The sequence below is a fragment of the Loxodonta africana genome, chromosome 2, assembly GCF_030014295.1.
Source record: "Loxodonta africana isolate mLoxAfr1 chromosome 2, mLoxAfr1.hap2, whole genome shotgun sequence".
Classification (NCBI taxonomy): domain Eukaryota; kingdom Metazoa; phylum Chordata; class Mammalia; order Proboscidea; family Elephantidae; genus Loxodonta; species Loxodonta africana.
In genome coordinates this window covers 186,261,612-186,282,937 of record NC_087343.1, presented here as the reverse complement: position 1 = coordinate 186,282,937, position 21,326 = coordinate 186,261,612, and the positions used below count along the sequence as shown (strand labels likewise).

At 49.0% G+C, this 21,326-nt stretch overlaps 1 protein-coding gene and 1 non-coding gene across 3 annotated transcripts in view; one reads left to right on the top strand and one right to left on the bottom strand.

Annotated features, from left to right (window-relative positions):
• SLIT3 (slit guidance ligand 3) overlaps positions 1–21,326 on the top strand; it is a 754,510-nt gene that overhangs the window by 711,007 nt on the left and 22,177 nt on the right. For both annotated transcript variants that reach the window (XM_064279080.1, XM_064279081.1), the window contains exons 27-32: positions 2,011–2,108; positions 6,641–6,780; positions 10,130–10,223; positions 15,151–15,288; positions 16,637–16,877; positions 21,145–21,275. In XM_064279080.1, coding sequence (XP_064135150.1) covers positions 2,011–2,108; positions 6,641–6,780; positions 10,130–10,223; positions 15,151–15,288; positions 16,637–16,877; positions 21,145–21,275 — 842 coding nt within the window. The remainder of the gene's footprint in view (positions 1–2,010; positions 2,109–6,640; positions 6,781–10,129; positions 10,224–15,150; positions 15,289–16,636; positions 16,878–21,144; positions 21,276–21,326) is intronic.
• TRNAG-UCC (transfer RNA glycine (anticodon UCC)) lies at positions 19,884–19,955 on the bottom strand. The gene has a single exon. It is a non-coding gene; the product is annotated as a tRNA-Gly (tRNA).

Below are 21,326 nucleotides of genomic sequence, written 5' to 3'. Positions count from 1 at the left end.
TATAAAACTCTTAGCATGAGGTCTGCAGTGGAAAATATGCTCGATGAATGTTGGTGAGAATTAGTATTGCAGTTTCCATTCCACATGCTGACTTTCTAAAGGGAGCCACTTATTGCTGTGGTTTAGGATAAACCCAGACCCTTCTGCTTTCCAAGAAACCCCTGATGGGCCCATTAACTGTGAGAGGCATGAGGAGAACCAGACAGACATGGCCTGTGCCTGTGGATGCTCAGGGCCTGTGCCTGAGGCTCCAGTGTTTGAGATCGCAGGAGAAAGGCAGCCCCTAGCAGTGGCTGTCCTGGGCCTGAAGCTGCAGGCCCCATTGGAAGCAACATCGCAGACAGGAAGCCCCAGTCCAGTTCCATCACCAGCACTGGGGCTGCAGACGAGAGAGGAGGAATTTCTCAGACAGATGGTGAGCAGGTGGTTAGGCAGTGGGAGGGCTCCCGTTATCACTCACACCTGGCATGGTGGCTGAGCCACTGAGTCCACAGCCCAGAAACAAACATGGCAGACACCTCCCCAGGCTCCACCTTACCAGGCCCTGCAGGGGCTGAGTGCCAGAACTGGGGAGCAACCTTGGCCCAATGTCCCAGAGGAGAAGTTGAAGCCATGAGGCCACAGGTTTGGCAGCTTCTTGGGACATTGGATCTTAAAGTCCACAGTCTCTGCCTCCCTCCTTGCTGCCTTGACCTCGGTGTTCCTTCTCTTCACATGTTCCTCCCCCTCCTACCAGCTCAAACGTCTCCCTCAGAAGGGCTTGCTTGGACCACTCAATCTAAAAGAACCCCACCCTACCCAAAATGCTCTATCACAGGAGTTCTCAACCTAGCTGGCATGGATTGAATTGTGTCCCCCCAAAATATCTGTCAACTTGGCTGGGTCATGATTCCCAGTACTGTATGATTGTCTACCATTTTGTCATCTGATGTGATTTCCCTGTGTGTTGTAAATCCTGTCACTATGATGTAATGAGCTGGCTTAGTGGCCGTTACATTGATGAGGTCTACAAGATTAGATAGTGTCTTAAGCCAATCTCTTTTGAGATATAAAAGAGAAGAGAGCAGAGAGACATGGGGACCTCATACCACGGCGAAAGCAGTACCAGGAGCAAAGCACGTGCTTTAGGCCTGAGTTTCCTGTGTGAAGAAGGTCCTAGACCAAGGAAAAATTGTTGACATGGACCTTCCTCCAGAGCTGACAGAGAAGCCCTCCCCTGGAGCTGACGCCCTAAATTTGGACTTGTAGCCTACTGGACTGTGAGAGAATAAATTTCTCTTTGTTAAAGCCATCCACTTGTGGTATTTCTGTTATAGCAGCACTAAATCACTGAGACGCTAGCCTAACGTTGGAATCACCTGAGGGACTTTAGAATCAATACCAACCTGAGCCCCAGTCTAGTCCTCTCAAAGATGAGTCCACGAGGTTGTCACTTTACATGGGGCAAGGTCTGTTGGCCACACTTCAGCCTACAGTCCACCCAACTCAAGTTGTGGAATATATTAAGCCTCAGTGAGGCTAGTAATAATAATAGTGATATCTACTAGCACTTACAGAATGCCTACTATGTGTTAGACATGTCATGTAATGTTAAACACTTCCTTATGTGAAAGGTCTAATTTAATTTTCATAGCAGCCCTTTGAGGTAAGCTTGGAGTAGTTAAGAGGTTTATGCAAGGTCATCCAACCAGAAAAACATGGAGCCAGAATGTGAAGCCAGATTTTTTCCCTGTAGTTTGGGATAGAAAGAAGGTTGTAGATTCTAAGAAGTAGTGAAGCTAGAGCCCAGGCTCCTGAGTTTTCAATATTCCTCTCCTTTCTACTATGAAGTACCAGAGGGAAGGGATCCCTTTGGCTTTCTCCAAGCCACATGACAAACTTGTCCCAGGATCTCCTTGTGCCATCTCCCTGGCTTCATCATAGAGGATGCTGGAACTCCCAGGGGCTCCTGGGTCATGGCCACCATGGAAGACCTCCCTAACCAGGCGCTTCTCCTTTTCTGCTCCTCAGGGCAAGGACTGCAGCATGCCCATCAACACCTGCATTCAGAACCCCTGCCAGCGCGGAGGTACCTGCCACCTGAGCGAGACCCACAAGGATGGCTTCAGGTAACAGCTCACCTTTGGGTCTTTCATTATTTTCTAGGGCTTCATCCACAGATTCCTCAGGGCAGGTATGAAGAAGCATAGCCACGTTCACTGAGGGCCTAGTATGTGCCCTTCCTGTGAATGATTTCACACACTACCAGAGGGGTACTAGTATCCCTTACCCTGCAGATAAGAAATTGAGGCATCAAGGGGATAAATGCTTTGCCCATGGTCACACAAAAAGCAGTGGTACAGGGACTTGAATCCACGTAGACTGTCTCCAGAGCCAGGAGGACTCCAAGGGAGGTTCTAGTTGTTGACTAAAGGTAGAGAAGAATGGGATGATGGCTCAGAGACCCACCAAACCTGGCAATTTGACCATTCCTTTCCGTGTTGTGAAGAAGGATAATAGGTGGCATTGATCATGTGCCCACTAAGTGCCAGATACTAACTCGTCTTGCTTTGTCTCATCTAAATCCTTATAGCAACCATATCCAGTAGGTTGGTAGGTGCTATCCCCATTTAACAGATGAAAAAACTGAGCCACCAAGACGAATTTGCTCTAGACCACCTATCCGTGGAGCAGTGAAGCTGACACTCACCTTGTTCCTGGGTCTTTCATCCTTATGTCCAGTCCTTTTTCTTCCCCAGCATTTAGATCTTAGGAATAAAAGGAGATAGAAGCCACTTAAATTTTTCTCATCCCGGTCCTAGGAGTAGGATCAGGCCCCCACCCAAACCTAAGGTGCCCTTTCTGCCACCCACCCTCCCCAGATGGTTTCAAATGCCCACTTTCTCCAGTCTGTGGCCCTGCCAAAAGCAGACAGCTGGGGACTGGCTCCTTTGTATCCCTCATGTGACAGTAGGTTAGGCGGCAGCCCCTCAGTAGTAAAGGAGGGGTCATGGGATGCCAAGCTCTGTGCAAATGTTGTGGAGCTCACATTGCAAACAGCTTATTACCAAAGGCCCTGTGGCCAGAGGCCCCTCAGCGTGGCTGCTGTGTGGTCTGTGAAAGAAATCAGCTTCTGGACTCCCAATTCTTCTCCCCAGGGAACTCATCCCACCCACATGTCCACCTACCAAGCCAACCCCATCAAACTCTGACTCTTGAAAGTGAAATTCAAGGCAGAGTTCATTTTACTGCCTGGAGCCAGCCAAACCACCCACCTCTGGCCTGCTCACTGGTGGGAAGAGGCGGAGAGAAGAAACCACAGGGGAATCACCACGGTGCTGACCTGGCCCCAGCCAGCAAACATACCTCCAGGCTAAACCCAGGCTCTGCCCACCCCACAGCTGAAGGAGGAGGCTCAGAAGAAGAAAGAGCTCCCCTCTGCAGTGATGGCACTCCTCCCACCTCAGCTGGAGTTGTTGAGGAGTCAAATGAGCTTGAAATATTTTGAGTGTTTATTTTTAAAGGAAAAGGTCCCAGATCTATGGGTAAAGAGCTGGAAATGGAGTGGAGGGTGAAGGTAATGAGGCCGCAATACTTGGGGATGGCATGGTTTGTGCATGTGATTTATACGTTCCAAAGGCCAGGGCTGAGCACCGCAGCCACTGGGCCCTGAGGCCCTGGAGATGGACTAGTTTTCCGTCATCAGGGCAGAACCTGGTAGGTTGGCAAAGGGTTGACAGGGAAAGCTTAGCTCACTGCTCTCTCCTAAGAGTAAGAATTCTGAAGCCATCATGTACCCCTTCGTATGGATGGGTCTCTGATCTTGACACATCTTCTGCTCGCAAAAAGGCTGGCAAGCTGGCTGGACAGAAGATGACCAAGGCAGGAGATGAGACTGCCTAAATCACTGCAGTTAACTAGTTCTTAAAGTCTGCCCGAGCCTCACCAAGGTTTTCCGTGAGGGCAGGGGAGGCTTTAGCCTCTTTCCCACCCTCTGTCCATTCCACTAGCAGCCCCGGGACCAGCCAACCACAGCCCACTGCCAGGCAATGCTCAGACTCTGGGGAGAGCCAAAGTAACTCATCTTCAGGAAGACAAATGGGCAATGCCATGGTTTACTAACCTGTGAAAACCTATCCCCTGTCTGGCTCTGAAGAAGTAGCCTTTTTCTTGAACACCCGAGGTCCCTAACAAAAATGGGGATATGAAGCACTTTGCCGTACCTCAAGAGCTCAAGAACCCGTGCTTTTTATAGAAAATGTGACCTGGTTTTCAGGTTGTAGAGGAAAGGTTAAGTAAGATTCAGTTGTTGTTGTTAGCTGCGATTCAGTTGACTCCTGACTCATGGCAACCCCGTGCACAACAGAACAAAACGCTACCTGATGCTGCACCATTCCTATGATCAGTTGGTGTGATCCACAGGGTTTTCACTGACTGATTTTCGTGAGCCGATCACCAGGCCTTTCTTCCTGGTCTGTCTTAGTCTGGAAGGTCCACTGAAACCTGTTCGACATCCTGACAACACACAACCCTTCCCTGACAGATACATGGTGGGCTGCACATGAGGGGCATTGGTGGGAATTGAACCTGAGTCTCCCACATGAAAGGGGAGAATTCTACCACTGAACCACCACTGCCCCCGCTTAGGATTCTAAGAACACAGAAATCCATTTTCTACTAGTTGAGATTTAAAGAAAAAAAAAAAAATCAGAACAGTCTCTGAAACAGAGGTCTAGAATTGCAGATCTGAGCCAGAGCACACTCCTGTGGACAAGCGTAAGTCCCTGACTAGCAGGTTGGGCCGTGAAAGAACCAGATTCATTGTAGTGCTTATTGAATCAGACACTGGCCTGCCATCCATCCCCAAATGCCAACCTCACCCCTCTCTCCCATCTGCCAGCCTTTATCTGTCCTGACTTCCTGCTTAATCCTGGGTATGTGACCAAGATCAGGCAGAGGACAGGTGGGTTGAGTTTTTACCCAAGAAATTGGACACTCCAGAGACAAATTAAGGAAATACATTGTGCTGGTTTATGGTGCTTTAGGCCAAGCCCACCAGAAGACCTCAGTCTTGGCACCAGAGGGGTCCTCCCACCCCATCACCTTCCTGTCCCTCCCCCCACCCAAGCTGGAGGGAGCTCAGAAGGGGTAGGAATGCCTGATAGGGAGAAATGCCATCCCTGAGGAAAGGCTAAGGAGGTGGGGTGGTTTTGTCTAGAACTAAAGGTAATTGAAGAACCCTGGTGGCACAAATCATGGCGCAGTGGTTAAGAGCTCAGCTGCTGACCAAAAGGTTGGAAGTTCAAATCCACCAGCTGCCCCTGGGAAACCCTATAGGGCAGTTCTACTCTGTCCTATAGGGTCACTATGAGTCAGAATCAACTCGACAGCAAGAGGTTTTGGTTTTGGTGGTGAAAATGGCTAAGTGCTTGGCTGCTAACTGAAAAGTTGCCGTTCAAACCCACCCAGCCACTCCAAGGGGGAAAGACATGGTAATCTGCTTCCATAAAGATTACAGCCTAGAAAACCCTGTGGGGCAGTTTTACTCTGTCACATGGGGTTGCTATGAGTCAGAATCAACTCAACAGCATCTAACGACAACAACAAAGGTAACTTTCTGAGCAATTTCTATGTGCTGTGTTCCCTTCTGGGGACGGTGGTGGTTCGAGAGTAGAATTCTCACCTTCAGTATGGAGAAAATGGAGACATGGGTTCAATTCTCATGTGCAGCTACCACCCGTCTGTCAGTGGAGGCTTGCCTATTACTGTGATGCTGGCCAGGTTTCAGCAGAGCTTCCAGACTAAAGCAGACTAGGAAGATAGGCCTAGCAATCTACTTCTGAACATCAGCCAGTGAAAACCCTATGGTTCACTACAGTCTGATTCACAAGTGATCATGGGGATGGTGCAAGACTGGGCGGTGTTTCTTTTGGTCACGCATGGGGTCGTGTGTCGGGGCCAACTCAATGGCAGCTAATACAACAACATGTACCCTTCTAAATGTCTTACTCGTATAATCTCATTTAATTCTCACGATCACCATTGGGATATAGTCAACAGATAAGGAAGTTCAGAACAGAAAATTGCAGTTACTTTCCCAAGGTCAAACAGCTCGGAAGCGGCAGACCTTAGAATTCATTCCCAGGAAATCCTGTTCCAGAGACTATGAGCTTGACCTCTGTGCTCTGCTCCCTCTCAAGACAGAAGGGCTGCCTTAGAGTGAGAAGGTCACTCAGTGGGGATATTTGTTATACTCTATTTCTTTGTATACAAAAGAGACAGCACTCAGAGGAGCTACAGGAAGGGAGGTTTGGAGGACTGCTGGAAGAATTCAAGTTACAGCAGGGAAACTTTAATTTCTGGGTGGAAATAGCCCCGGGGGCAAAGCAGCCACCCAAGGCCTGGGGAGATACCATATTGCCCTGAGACAGGGGGCTAGATGAAATTCCACATAGGCTCCTAAGCATCTGATGAACTAAGAATCTTCCTGCCCAGGACCTCGAGGCCTCTCTTCTCCAAATGTGCTACTCTCCACCTCCTTCCAGAAGAGGAGCCTGACTAACTGTATCTCATCCCCCTTGCCTACCCTTCACTCCCTGCTGTCATTCCAACCTACCTTGGCACCTGGCTCCCCTCCTCCCCAACCCCCATGACGCTAAAGCTGCTCCTGCCCCCTGGGCTTTGAGGGCCAGCGGTGTGAGGTCAACCCAGATGACTGTGAGGACAATGACTGCGAAAACAATGCCACCTGTGTGGATGGGATCAATAACTACGTGTGTGTCTGCCCACCGAACTACACTGGTAAGAGCCCCGTGGCACCTGAGTGTGTGTGTGTATGTGCATGCGTGCATGCAGCTGGGTGGGGCGGGGTGTCATACACCAGAAGAACATCATTTTCTTAGCCTCTTCCAGTAGCCTCACCTCTTTACCCCCTGTGGACAAGGACTTAAATCTCTAAGGCTCCAGATATCCCATGAGAAGCTTCCCAAAGGCCCTATCCATTTGCTCCAGTCTACCTTCCAGCAAATCACTAGCTCCCTTTGAAGCAGCCCCAGGGCTCTTTCAGCTGTCTGTTCACTTAGTTGATGGCCATCCCCTCCTTTGGGGACCCTAGAGACCGAATGGTATTTGAGGCAGGCAGAACGGGACTCACCCTGGGTTTATACTTTATTCAGGTCTAGTCAACCTTCTCTGGAAATCTACATTTTCCAGACACTCTGCAGGCACTGAGGATACGACAGTAGGCAAGACAAATTTCCTTCTGATATGAAGCTCATAGTCAAGGATAGAGAGACATGCGTTCAATAGAATAAGAATATAACATCTGTAAACCCACGGGGTTGTAGGATCACAGGAGGAACCTAACCCATCCCAGGAGTTCAGAAATGTGTCCCACAGGAGATTATCCTTCAGGATAATTGTTCTACCCACCCACCCCCAAAGCACAGCAACTTTATTTCCTATGTTAATAGCCTGTAATGAGGACAGTTACAAGTATACCACTAGATCAAAAAGCAAAGTGTCACTTAGTTATAGGATCAACCTAAAGTGGCATATCCCAGACTGGAATTCCATAAAACCTCAGCCCCATGAATTCTTCAAGGAAAAGGCTCCATGGGCCAAAAAGCTTGGGAAGTGCTATGTATAATAATAATACCCTTCTTCTCAGAGCTCCAAGGTACATGTTAGCATATTAGGGGTTCTGAAAAGCTCTGCTTTGAAGAAAATCATTTCACTTTGTTTAACCCAGCAGTTCCTCAACTTATTTGATGGTGGTGCTGTTTTTTTATCCCCCTGGATGCCATTACCAACCCAGAGATACTGTGTCAAGGAAAATATTGTAGGAAATACCAGCCTAAGGCAAGAATGAAAACAAGAACGGTACAACACCGGGACTCCCACACCCTAGCCTTTTGGAACCTGGCTTTGATGCCATGAGTGAGGTGGGAGGATGGAAGGGCATGGAAGATGAATAGGAGCAGTGCTGAGACCCACAGAGGAGGAAACCACGTAGCTCCCATCACCCCTCAGGTTCTGTGTCTTCATCAAGCCTTCAACACAATAGCCAGGTCCCCAGGCACACTCTGGGGACCGCTAGAGTGTGCTGAGGATGACTGAGAACACCACCTACTCTATCTAACACTGGACCTCTGGGATCCCAAACAAGCCTTCGTGCAGGGAGAAAGCACATGGGAATTCCACTGAGGGTTTTTCTCCCTTATATCTCCCACCTTTTGAGGGTAGAGTTGTCATCAAGAGTTGAATTAACAACAGGCAACGTTTATTGTATACCTACTATATGCAGAGCACTGAATTAGCCTCTAGAGATATAAAGAAGTCTAAGGTATGCCCTGGTGGAGCAGTGGTTAAGCGTTTGGCTGCTAATCAAAAGGTCAGCGGTTTGAACCCACCAGTCACTCCGGGAGAAAGATGTGGCAATCTGCTCCCGTAAAGGTTACAGCCTCGGAAACCCTACGGGACAGTTCTACTCTGCTCTCTAGGGTCACTATGAGTTGGAATTAACTCTACAGCAATGGGTTTGATTTGGTTCTTGTTAAGGTATGCCCTCAGCTCACCAGGGGCTTCTGGTCTATGTAAGATGAGATGAGTCCTTGTATAGAGTTAAATCATTGGTCCCCAAGAATCTATTCAGTGCCAGAAGAGAGATGGCAAAAATCCCAGCAGTTAAGAAAAAGGAGAGGGCAAAGAGGGTTAAAAGCTTTGTGGCAGAGGAGCGGTTTGAACTGAATTTACAGGGGCTGAGAACGGGCAGTGGGAGGCAGAGCTGAGGAGTGGGGGCTGAGAAGCCACTTGCTGAGGGGGCTTCTTGCCCTCAGTGGAGCACTCGCTGCTACCTGCAGTGGACTGGGTACACTTCTGATTTCAGAAAGAGAAAATTTGCTCCTCAGAGGGGGCATCATACTTTTCTCTGTCCCAGAAAACATCCCAAGTCCCACGAGGACACTTGTCTGTGTCTCTGGATCTCTCCAGGTGGGAGCAAGAGGGAAAGCATATAAACAGCACAGTCCTCCCTGCAGTTTGGAGAGGCTGAGGGGGACATATGGAGAGGAGGGACTCGTGGACACCTCCCAGAATGGGTTAGGGGTCAGTTTGTCCCCACCCAGCAGATGGCTGAGTCCTAGGCTGTGTCTGTACTCGTTTGCCTCCAGCCAGCCCCCAGGACCCCCTCTGCTCTGTCCCCTGGGAGCAGCAACCCAGGCAGCCTTCTCTGCCCCTGCTCCCACCCTCACCCCTGCCAGTGCCCCCAAGAGAACTTCCATGGGTAGGAGTTCCCTCACTTAGATTACTCTCCACCTGGCTTGACTGTGTGGAATTTGAGGAAGCCCAGAGCTCCGGTTCTACCACTGACCTTAAAATCCACATCACTCAGAGAGCTGCTGTTATGTCTCACCCCACATTCCTAAAACACATGTTCAGGTGGTGTGAGCTTTTCAGGGCTTACAGGCGCAGGTATTTATGATCCGTTAGGCATTTCATGGCACTGTGAACTTCAGAGGAAATGTATCCAGAGACCAGAGCTCCACATTCCTTTCATATTTGCTTCTCTGAGAAAATCCAAGGGGCTTACTTATCTCTAACAGGTGGATGATGCTGCTAAGACATATGAGTCTCTCCAGGAAGCCTTCCCTGACCTGCTAGGCAGGGTTATGGGTTCCCTTTGTGCTTCCCATGACCACACTTAGAACTCTGTGTTGTAATTGCCTGCTTATTTGTAGATGTACCCATGAGGTTGGAGGAGGACAGGACTGGGTCACTGTTGTGTCCCCAGCACATGGCTCAGTACCTGCCACACAGGATGCACTCAATGAATGGGTGTGAAATGAAACAAGTAAGCACAGAACCCAAGGTGGGGGTCTGGCATCCTATTGTATTCAGCTCCAGCAGTCCCTGAATAATCAAGCAATTGATGATGCGATAACAATACCTGGGGAGGAACTAGAATCTTTCCATTGTCACTGCTAGCTAAACTGAGGCAGAGGTACAGAAGAAGGGATAAGCCAAGGAAGAGAATGCAAGGTTCTTAATATCCATGATCTCCTGACTGGGGTTGAAATGAGTCTGATCCTCTGGCCAGGGTATCCCCCCAAGACCCTCTCTGAGGCCTGAATTCTTGACCCCACTCCTCCAGGTGAGCTGTGTGATGAAGTGATTGACCACTGCCTGCCTGAGGTAAACCTCTGTCAGCATGAGGCCAAGTGCATCTCCCTGGACAAAGGATTCAGGTAAGACCTAGCTTCATGCTTTCAACCCCCAGCACATGGATCCCGGAGAACTCTGCCTGTAGCACTCTAGGTTTGAGGTTTGGGGGTTGTGTGTCCGTGTCTATCTGTCTCTTTCTCTCCCTCCATTTCTCTCCTTTCCAGAGCTAGAAAAGTAGAGCAATCTAGAGCCCAGAGGGTATCCAGTCACCTTCCCTTGTGCAACCTTCACAGCGCTCTGCCTGCTGTGGCTACACCAAGTTTGCCAGCGTGTGTACCTGGGTGGGGGGGGGAGGATTTGAGGGCAGGGAGAGTGAGCTCTGACTGGTTCAGCAGCCACAGCCATTGGTGGAGGTGTCTCCGTGGCAAGCAGCTGAGCCAGTAGGAGCTAGGGGAACACAGAGAGCAATTCCAAGGGTGGATGTGAGAATGCCTGAGAAGCTCTTGTAGTTCCTGGGCCTGAGAATCAAACAGTGCCCCTGGGAAATTCCTCCTGGGCTCTGCCCCGTCTCCTCTCTCTACCCTCTTTCATGGAAATTTGTACCAGTGTCTCTTCTGGAGAAGTCCTAAGACCCTCAAGACCCAGGATTTTTCTGACATCATGGGGAGCATTCTAGAACCCTGTGGCTGAAAACGCTCTCACAGTCCCCAACCCTGCCATCCACACAGTTATCCCCTTCTCCTCCCCCAGCAGGCTCTGTCCAACACCTTAAGGGAAGCCTCTAGTGCCCAGGAGTCAGGGCTTGGGGAAGTAGCAGAGACCAGAGCAGCTGGGAGGACCCCAGGATTGACCCTTGAGAACGACATCTGAAATAACCCTACAGAGATATTCCCTGGCGAGGAGGGTCTGGTGTGCGATGCATATCCTGAGGAGTCTTTAAGGAGAATCCTGATGCCTTTTGTCTAGTGGCATTTCCAGTCTTGGCCGGATGGTAGCTCACGTCTAGATCTAGATGGGCCCCAGGAGCTGTCACTATTCAATCTGCCCAGTTCTCATCAGAAGGCAGATTTCTCAGACTCTGGGGCTTTTGAGACTATGATTCTAAGTTGCAAATATTAGTATTTCATAGCAAATCCCCTCCCACCAAAAAGAAAAAACTAGTTGCTATTGAATTGACCCTGACTTACGGAGACCTCATGTGTGTCAGAGTAGAACTGTGCTCCATAGAGTTTTCAATGGCTGACTCTTGAGAAGTAGATTGCCTGGCCTTTCTTTTGAGGTACCTCTAGTTGGACTGAAACTGCCAACCTTTCAGTTAGCAGTTGAGCCTTTAACCATTTGCAACACCCAGCTTCTGTGATTTTTTTTTTAATTATTATTATTTCATTGGTCTCAGGATCTTTGAAAGTCTGAAACTAATGAAATCATAAAAATCATAGACTATTAGGAATTTAGAGCTGTGGGCTCTTAGAGTCATAGAATCTCAGAAACTTGAGCTTGTGAACTTTTATAATCTCAGAATCTTAAATGAGAATGTAAGAATCTTAGAAGCTAAGAACCGTGGTTCTTTTAGTTGCCTCCCTCCTATGCCCTCATCAGTCTACAAATGCCCGTTGCGTTGAGTGCTGTGGGGAGTGTAAGAGATCTGTTATTTCTCCCCTCGAAGCCCTTGCCATGAACCTAAGAAAGGAAAACTTGACACAAAGCAAACATTTAGAAAAGAGGGAATTTCCAAGAGACAGAAAGGGTCATGTACACCAGAGACTACATCAGCCTGAGACCAGAAGAACTAGATGGTGCCCGGCGACCACTGATGACTGCCCTGACAGGGAACACAGCAGAGAACCCCTGGGGGAGCAGGAGAATAGTGGGATGCAGATTTTAAATTATCTTAGAAAGACCAGGCTTAACGGTCTAACTGAGACTAGAGGGACCCTGGAGGTAATGGTCCCCAGACCCTTTGTTAGCCCAAGACTGGAACCATTCCCAAAGCCAACTCTTCAGACAGGGATTAGACTGGACTATAAGATAGATAATGATACTGGTGAGGAGTGAGCTTCTTGGCTCAAGTAGACACATGGGACTATGTGGGCACCTCCTGTCTGGAGGCGAGATGAGAAAGAAGCGGGGACAGGAGCTGGTTGAATAGACATGGGGAATATAGGGAGGAGATGGGGAATGTGCTATCTCATTAGGGGGAGAACAGCTAGAAGTACATAGCAAGGTAAGCATAACTTTTTGTATGAGAGACTAACTTGATTTGTAAACTTTCACTTAAAGTACAATAAATTAATTAATTAGAAAAAAAAAGAAAAGAGGAAACTTCTGGGCCCCATGGTTCTGGCTCTGAGTGCTGCTGGGATTCTGAGGAGGGGAGAGAAGATCTGCCGGACGGAGAGGGAAGGCTGCCTTAGGAGGTAGGCTTTAAGCTGAGCTTGGAAGGTTGGGTAGACTTCAGATAGGCTGAGAGAAGGGAGTCTAGAGTAGGTGACTCTGTTGGCATCCCAAACCTACGGCTCATCACCAGGGAAAATGCAAGTGGCATGTTAGGGCCTCTGGTTTTGCTAAGACCAAAGGAAGCATAGCATCAGCCCTTCCATGCCTACACCACATTCAAATCCACCTTATCTGTCCCTGTCCCCCTCTGAGATATGCCAGGTGGGACTTTAAGGCAGCTGAGTTATGACAGTGCCTCCGGGAATCCTCTCCCCATCCTCTTCTATCTACTCCCAAAGAGGGAGGAGTGAGGAGAGAGGAGGCAGAACCATCCCTTTGTCTTAAAGTTTCCCATCAGGCTTCTGTGTCCCATAAGTATTCAGAGATCTTGCTTCCCTTTCCACCTGGGCCACCTGAACCACCTTCCTTCGCTCATACCACTGCCTCTGCTGACTTGGATAATCTGTGGTTATTATTTTGGCTCTGCCCAGTAGAATTCTGCTGGTGGGCCCAGAAAGAGGTATAGGCCTTGCAGGAGACGGAAGTGCCAGCAAGTGTTTGTGTTTGCATGTGCCGGCGTGTGCCTGAGTCCCTGGGAGGAATTTGGTGCATTCAGGATTTCTGCACAGAGTTACCCCAGGCCAGAGATGCGTGGCCCACATCAGGGAGGCAACATTTCAGCTGGAGCAGATTTCTCTAGTGAGGTTTTAAGCCTTGGCTAACAGAGATGGTCAAAAGGTCGGCAGTTCGATTCCATCAGGCACTCCTTGAAAACTCTATGGGGCAGTTCTACTCTGTCCTATAGGGTCACTATGAGTTGGGATCAACTCCACAACGAATTTGGTTTGGGGGTTTAACAGAGATGGTAATGGAGCTGCTGACACGTTGCTCTTCAGGGAGGGGCGGGATCAGGGTACAGGGCTGAGTTGGGGCAGTAGCCCCCATCCTCTTGCCTGGGAAACATGAGCCATTTATTTAGGACAGGAGGATTTTACCCATTTTATTTCAATCCTAATCTCTGGAGGGGGAAAGTGAACAAACAAACAAAAGTCAAGGGGCATGCTCAAAAGTGATAATTATTACCATTAGTGATAACCATCATTATCATCTTCGACTTACCATATTGACTGTTTGCTCCATGTTTATCCAGTGGTTTCCACAGAGCATATCGTTTGTTTGTTTGTTTGTTCTTTTAACAGATTTTTTTATTCGTTTATTTTGGTAAAGATATAACAAAACATTTGCCATTTCAGCTTTTTTTTACTTGTACAATTCAGTGACATCGGTTACATTCATCATGTTATGCAACCATCACATTGTCTGTTTCCAAATTATTTCATCACCATTCACAGAAATTCAGTGCCCCCCTCAGCAAAGACTCCCCTTTCCCTCTTCCTTCTACCCCCAGATAACCGCTAATAAACTTTGGTTTCTATAAACCATAAACTCCTTGCCATCGAGTCGATTCCGACTCATAGAGACCCTATAGGACAGAGAACTGCCCCACAGAGTTTCCAGTGAGCACCTGGGGGATTCAAACTGCTGATCTTTTCGTTAGCAGCCGAACTCTTAACCACTATGCCACCAGGATTTCCTTGGTTTCTATACATTTGCACATTTCAATTAAGTGGGATCACATAATATTTACTCTGTTGTGACTGACTTATTTCACTCAGCATAATGTTTTCAAGAGTCAGCCATGTTGTGGCATGCGTCAGGACTTCATTTCTCTCTATGGCTGAGTACTATTCCGTTGTATGTATGTACCACGTTTTGTTTATTCATTCATCAGTTGATGGGCATTTAGGTTGTTTCCACTTTTTGGCTATTTTGAATAGTGCTGCAATGAACATTGGTGTACAAGTTTCTCTTTGTGTTCCTGCTTTCAGTTCCTTTGGGCATATATCTAGGATTGGGATTGCTGGGTCATATGGCAGTTCTACGTTTACGTTTTTGAGGAACTGTAATTTAATTTTTAAAGCAAAAATAAGAGGTGACGTTATTTATCACCTACGCCATTTCAGAATGAGGAAACTTAAACTCAGAGAGGTAATGAGTGGCTAATATACTTAGAACAGTATTTGACACAGTATGTATAAACTAAATATTGTTATTATTGTATACGGGGCCTGGGGGAAGAGACTTCAGCTCTCTCTCCTGGTCTCCTCCTTTTAATGGAGGATGATAGAATGTCTCTTCCAGGCCCCAGTGAGACACTCAGCAAAAGGTGTTTAGCTGAGCACAGGGCTCTGCACAAAGGAAGTACTAAAATGAATGTTAATTCTGTATAGAAAGTAGCAGCTCCAAGTGCAACCTGTGTGACTCCAATCCTGTGGCCCACAGCCTGGCTCCTGAAAACAAGACCACTCCCACTTGAAACACACCATCATTAACTCGTAGGCAGCAAAGGCTGCGTGCAGACCACCCATAAAACCTAAGGTGGAACCAGGCTTTGCAGAGCCTGTGAGAGTTGAGGGGAGCTGTAAGGAAATTGGGTAGGTAGAGGAGAGAGGAAGAGGCCGCCTGGGGAGGGCTACCACCTGGAAACTCACGCTTGTTCTGCCTCTGTTACAGGTGTGAGTGCGTCCCTGGCTATAGTGGGAAGTTCTGCGAGATGGACAACAATGACTGCGTGGCCCACAAGTGCCGCCACGGGGCCCAGTGCGTGGATGCGGTCAATGGCTACACCTGCACCTGCCCCCAGGGCTTCAGGTATGGCAAAGGGCCACCACAGGAAGGCGACAGCCTGGGCCAGACAAGATGGGATGGGGACTGGTTGGCCAAGGCAACGAGGCTGGAGACCCAGGCCCAGGAGCCCTCGCCCCAGCTCTCAGTGGTACCTTTATTCTTCAACCCTTACAAGTCTCATAAGGAAAATAGAGCAGACGTTAGTCCATTCTGGACTAACAACTCCACATGGGAGTTGCACTTAGGTCCCAGCTCACATATGTCAAGATGGGACAAGATTCCATCCAACAGAAGATGCCACGTCTTGGAGCCCAGCCTGAGACATGGGGGTAGCCAAGTAGCTACACTGGCAAAAATCATTTTTCTAGGCTGGAGAGAAAAAACAGTATGGTGGCCCAATGGCAGAAAAGTGGAGGTGAATGGGAGGGTTGGAGTCAGTCTCTAGAATCATGAAGTCAGGAAGAGAAAGGGGAGATGGGAAGCACTGGCCAGGGGGCCAGGAGTTGTCTGTTGGGGACAGTGGAAGGAGAGGCTTGGGTCCCAGCTCCTTCACTAACTGTCAGGGGAGGGTGGGGAAGGTGGAGGGCCTAAGGGGCCACACTTAAGGGGGCCAGACTGAGAGACATTTCCATGTATGTCAGTACTCGCTAGATGACATAAAAGTAAATCTGGATCCAGTGGATGGCATAAATGCACAACATGCAAAGGAGCTTTGGTCACAGACTAGGATGTGAGCCTAGAAGGAACCACAGGCTTCTCAGATCACTGTTTCTCCAAGCCCCACTTAGACCATTTGCATCAGAGGCATGTAAATTGTAAAAATGTAAATTCCCAAGCCCCAGTGAAGAGCTACTAAATTTGAACTGGAGGGGCTAGGAATCTGAACCCTCATCCACAAGGATTCTGATGACACTGACATTTGGGGACCTGTACTCTAGTCCAACCTTATCATTTTATAAATGGGGGAGGGGCAAGGACTGAGGCTTAAAACCAATTGTCCTGGAGGTCGATTCTGACTCATGGCAATCCCACATGTGTCAGAGTTGGACTGTGCTCCATAGGATATTCGGTAGTATTTTTCAGAAGTAGATTACCAGGTCTTTCTTCCAAGGCACCTCTGGGTGGACTCGAACCATCAACTTTTCAGTTAACAGCTGAGCACGTTAACTGTTCGCACCACCCAGGGACAGCGGGGGCTTAGAGAAAGAAAAGGACTTCCCCCAGTTAGAGGTCGGACTGGAACTGGGCCTCCCAGTTCCCATCTTGCCCCACTCTCTCTGCTAGGGGCTCTTAGGCCAAAATAACTGTGATTGTCTGCTCTCCTGCCTTCTTCCTCTCCTCCCTCCTGCATGCTCCTCTGCCCTCCTGCCAGCGGGCTCTTCTGTGAGCACCCCCCGCCCATGGTCCTGCTGCAGACCAGCCCCTGCGACCAGTACGAGTGCCAGAACGGGGCACAGTGCATTGTGGTGCAGCAAGAGCCCACCTGCCGCTGCCCGCCAGGCTTTGCCGGGCCCCGCTGTGAGAAGCTCATCACCGTCAACTTTGTGGGCAAGGACTCCTACGTGGAACTGGCCTCCGCCAAGGTCCGGCCCCAGGCCAACATCTCCCTACAGGTGCGCCCCCACCCTGCCCTGCCCTTGGAAGGACCCCAGCCTGACCCCACGCTCTGACTGTTCAGAGAACAGCTGGCATGCCTCAGACCGTGGCATCCTGCCCCCTCCCCTAAAGCATCATCAAGGACGACACTCGGATTTGGGGGATCTGAGCCAGCTCTGTCCAGAGGGTTCTAGAAACAATTCGTGACCAGCTCTCACTGTAAACAGCAGCCCCCACTTTCAGCCTCGTTCATTCATTCCTCTAGAAAATATTTGTTCAATTTCTATATGCCAGACAAAGCCCCTTGCCCAGGGCAGGATGACAAGGAGACAGACAGACAGTGACAATGCTGGGTGCTGTGGGAATATACAGGAGGGGCAGTGATCCCAGACTGCTGGGAAGAATCAGAGAAGGCTCCCCAGAGGCCATGATACCTAAGCTGGGATCTGAAGGACGAGTAGGAGTTTGCCTGATGAAGCATAGCAGCGTGGAGGCCTAACAGACAGCATGAAGGACAGAGGTGGGGGTGGTGGTGGGAAGCCTGAGGGATCAGAATGTGCAGAGGCCTGGAGGCCCAAGCAATCAGGCCATTTTCAGGGAATGGAAAACCATTTCGTAGGAGCCAAGTTCTTTTCAGACTAATTTCTTTCAGGCTCCTCACATGTAGACCTGAGCACATTTATTTCTAACTACATTTCTGGAGGACCTGAAGCTATCCCATAGGGTAGAAGCAGCCCCAGTGGGGTTTCCAAATAGCCGCTGATGGATTCGACCTGTTGACATTTTGATTAGCAGCCATAGCTCTTAACCACTACACCACCAGGACTCCAGAGAAAGAATAGGCCCCACCTTTAGGCTTACCGGGCAGGAGGAACCCTGGAGACACCACTAGAGGGCGCTGGCCAATAGGTGGCCCATGCCAGGCTTGGGGGCTGCTGAATGACACCTGGGACCCTCTTGGATATGGCCACATAGTCCCAGGTTAGATCTGGAGCTTTTGGAGAAAATATTCATTCAACAAAGGTCTGTCGAGCACCTGTACATGCCAGGCATCATTGTAGGCACAGGCATTGCAGAAATGTACAAAAAGTTAAAAAGGCGTCTCATCAGGAAAATTGTAGTCCAGTGACAGGCCTTCTGAGATGAGGGTGGCCCTGGGCACAAGTGAGAAGGAAGTCTGGTTACCCTCACCTGTCGCCTCATTACCCTTCCCTCCCTCAGTCCTACCCACTCAGGGACCCCATTATTGGGTCTCAACTAACCAGAGCATCCCTTGGGCCCCAGAAGTCCTATCAGAGCTTACCTGCTCTACTTTCCGTTCCATCAGACTGATGCGTGCCGGGGGTAAGAGCTGATAGCCTAATCAGGTCAGGTGTCTGGCAAATGGGTGCCCTCCAGTTTCTGAAACCAGTGCTTCTCAGCCTTGATAAGATAGTAGAATCACGTGGAGAACTTTGTCAACTCTGTTTGCCAGGGACCCAACCCCCAGAGATTCAAGTTTAATTGGTCTGGGGTGAAACCCAGACACCAGTATTTGTAAAAATTCCTCAGGTGACTCTTGGCACAGTGCCTGGTTCATAGTAAGTGTTAGTAAATGGTAATTGTTAGCATTTTGTTTATAGTTATTATACTTCCTCTCTATACAGAGACTTAGGCCCCCAGAGGGGAGGGCCTGGGCAGGATCACATTGTCATGACGCTAGAGGCTAGACTGGAGCTCCAGGTTCTGACTCTCAGCTCAATGGTCCTTCTGTACTGCCAATCAGGAGTTCTACTCCACGGACTGAGGGTGAAGCAGGCATCATGAGGGCCCTGAAGGCAGAAAGAACAAGGACTTTCAGCCTTTTCCCTGGTACAGGCCAGGCCACCTGGCAGCCCTCAAACCCACCAACCCACCTAGGCCGGGAAAATGCAGCCAAGACCACCATCTCCCAACCTAGTGCTGCTTAGGGCCTAAGACGCACAAAGATGAGAGATTTGAGTCTCTGCCTCTTGCTCTTGGCTGCATTCCCACTTTGAATTTATACTGTGTGTTGTCTGCAGAGCAGGCCCCGGGGGAATCAAAAACAAATATGTCCCATTTGTTCAACCAATATTTAATGAGGCCTACTCCATGCAGTGGTTAAGAGCTCGACTGCTAACCAAAAAGTTGGCAGTTCGAATCCATCAGCCACTTCTGGGAAGCCCATGGGGTGGCAGTTCTACTCTGTCCTATAGGGTCACCGTGAGTTGGAACCAACTCAACAGCAACAGGTTTCGTTTTGTTGGTTTTACGCCATGCCCAAGAATGGAGAACTACGGTAAGAATATCACAGTGAGCAAGACAGATAGGAAGGCCCTGACCTGATGTTGCTTATGGACTAGGGATGAGACAAGCATTAAACAAACCTCTCTGCCAGCCATTGTTTAAGTCTGATTGTGTTGGGTACCAAGAAGAAAATTTCGAGGTACTGGTGGAACTCCTTACGGAGCTGAGAGGCAAGGGAATATCTGACCTACTCTTGGAGAAATCAGGGAAGGCCTCCAGAGGAAAGTGACATTTAAGCCAAGATTTGCAGGGTGAGTTGGCCGCGGCCTGCAGAAGCTGAACAGGTGATTCCACCTGAATTTCTAGCCCTGTGTCCACTCGTTCCCCCCAATACAAGCATGCACCTACCTTAACCAGTTGCTGTCAAGTTGATTCCGACTCATGGCAACCCCCGTGTGTCAGATTAGAACTGTGCTCCAGAGGGTTTTCAATGGCTGATTTTTTTTTAAAGTAGGCCTCCAGGCCTTTTTTCCAAGGTACCACTGGGTGGATTTGAACCTCCAACCTTTCAGTTAGCAGCTAAGCACATTAACCATTTGTGCCACCCAAGGACTCTTTGTTGAGTTTATTCTGACTCATAGCAACCCTACAGGACAGAGTAGAACTGTTCCACAGGATTTCTAAGGAGGGGCTGGTAGATTCAAACTGCCAACCTTTTGGTTAGCAGTTGACCTTTTAACCACTGTCCACCAGGAGTAACCGAAATGTCAGCCCACTGCATTGGCCAGGAATCGAACCCGGGTCAACTGCTTGGAAAGCAGCTGTGCTCACCACTATACCACCAGCGCTGCAAAAGGGACTCTTACACATGCCTTAAACCCAAACCCATTGTGGTCAAATCAATTCTGACTCGTAGTGACCCTACAGGACAGAGTAGGACTGCCTCATAGGCCTTCCAAGGGTGTAATCTTTATAAAAGCAGACTGCCACGTCTGTCTCTCACAGAGCAGCTGGTGAGTTCGAACTGCCAACCTTTTGGTTAGCAGTGAACACTTAACCACTGCGCCACCAGGGCTCCTATACTTAACCTTACCCACTTCCAAACTTTGGTTGATGCTGTTCCCTCTACTGAGACCCCTTTTCCCCCATCTCTCAGCCTGTTGCTACCAAGGAATTTTCCTGTTCTCCTTTCAAAGCCTAGGATAAATCACGTACCTCCTCTTTAAACGGATCCGGGAGCCACACACACACCCATCCGCTGCTCCAAGCAGAATTAACGGATTCCCCTTCCAACTTCATCTACCCATTACCATCAAGTCAAGTCCAACTCATCATGACTCTATAGGACAGAGTAGAACTGCCCCATAGGGTTTCCAAGGAAACCCTGGTGGATTTGAACTGCCGACCTTCTGGTTAGCAGCCATTTCTTAACCACTGCACCACCAGGGCTCCCCAAGTTCATTTAGACTAGAGCATTACGCTTCATCTATTAACACGCCCATCACCTACTTCACCACTATTTCTTTCTCTGTGTGACTCTGCTTCTATTCTGGGAACGCTGGAGGCCAGCAACCCTGTTGATCTCTGTATTCCCAGTGCTGAACACAGAGTAGACACTCAATAAATGCTTCAAATGAATGAATGAAAGAATGGATGAACGGATTAATCCATAATTAAAGCTAATGTGAGTAAATATCAGTCTAGGGCCTGGCTCACAGTGGCACTTGGAGCCGCCTGTTGAATGAACTGATAAAGGAATGAAGAGTTAGGAGATGGTATGAGATATATAGGCACACAGTGGCATATAGTTGGTGCTCAATAAATATTTGTTGAGTTGCTCAGTCAGCATTTTGCTAAAGTAAAAGTTATCAGCCCTGCCTTCTGGGAACTCACAGACTAGATAGAGGAAGAAATGTGGATAGAATTCAGATCAGGGTGGGATCAGAAGCTGCCACCTGGAAGAGGGCTCTGAGGTGGGGAGGGAAGAGGTTAACCCTCAAGTGGCCCCAACCCATACACCCTGGCCAATCTCTCCAGGTGGCCACTGACAAGGACAATGGCATCCTTCTCTACAAGGGAGACAACGACCCCCTGGCTCTGGAGCTGTACCAGGGCCACGTGAGGCTCGTGTATGACAGCCTGAGCTCCCCGCCAACCACGGTATACAGGTAAGGACGTGCACCCTCCCGGCCGCTGCATTCGTGCGTCTGGGCCAGGGG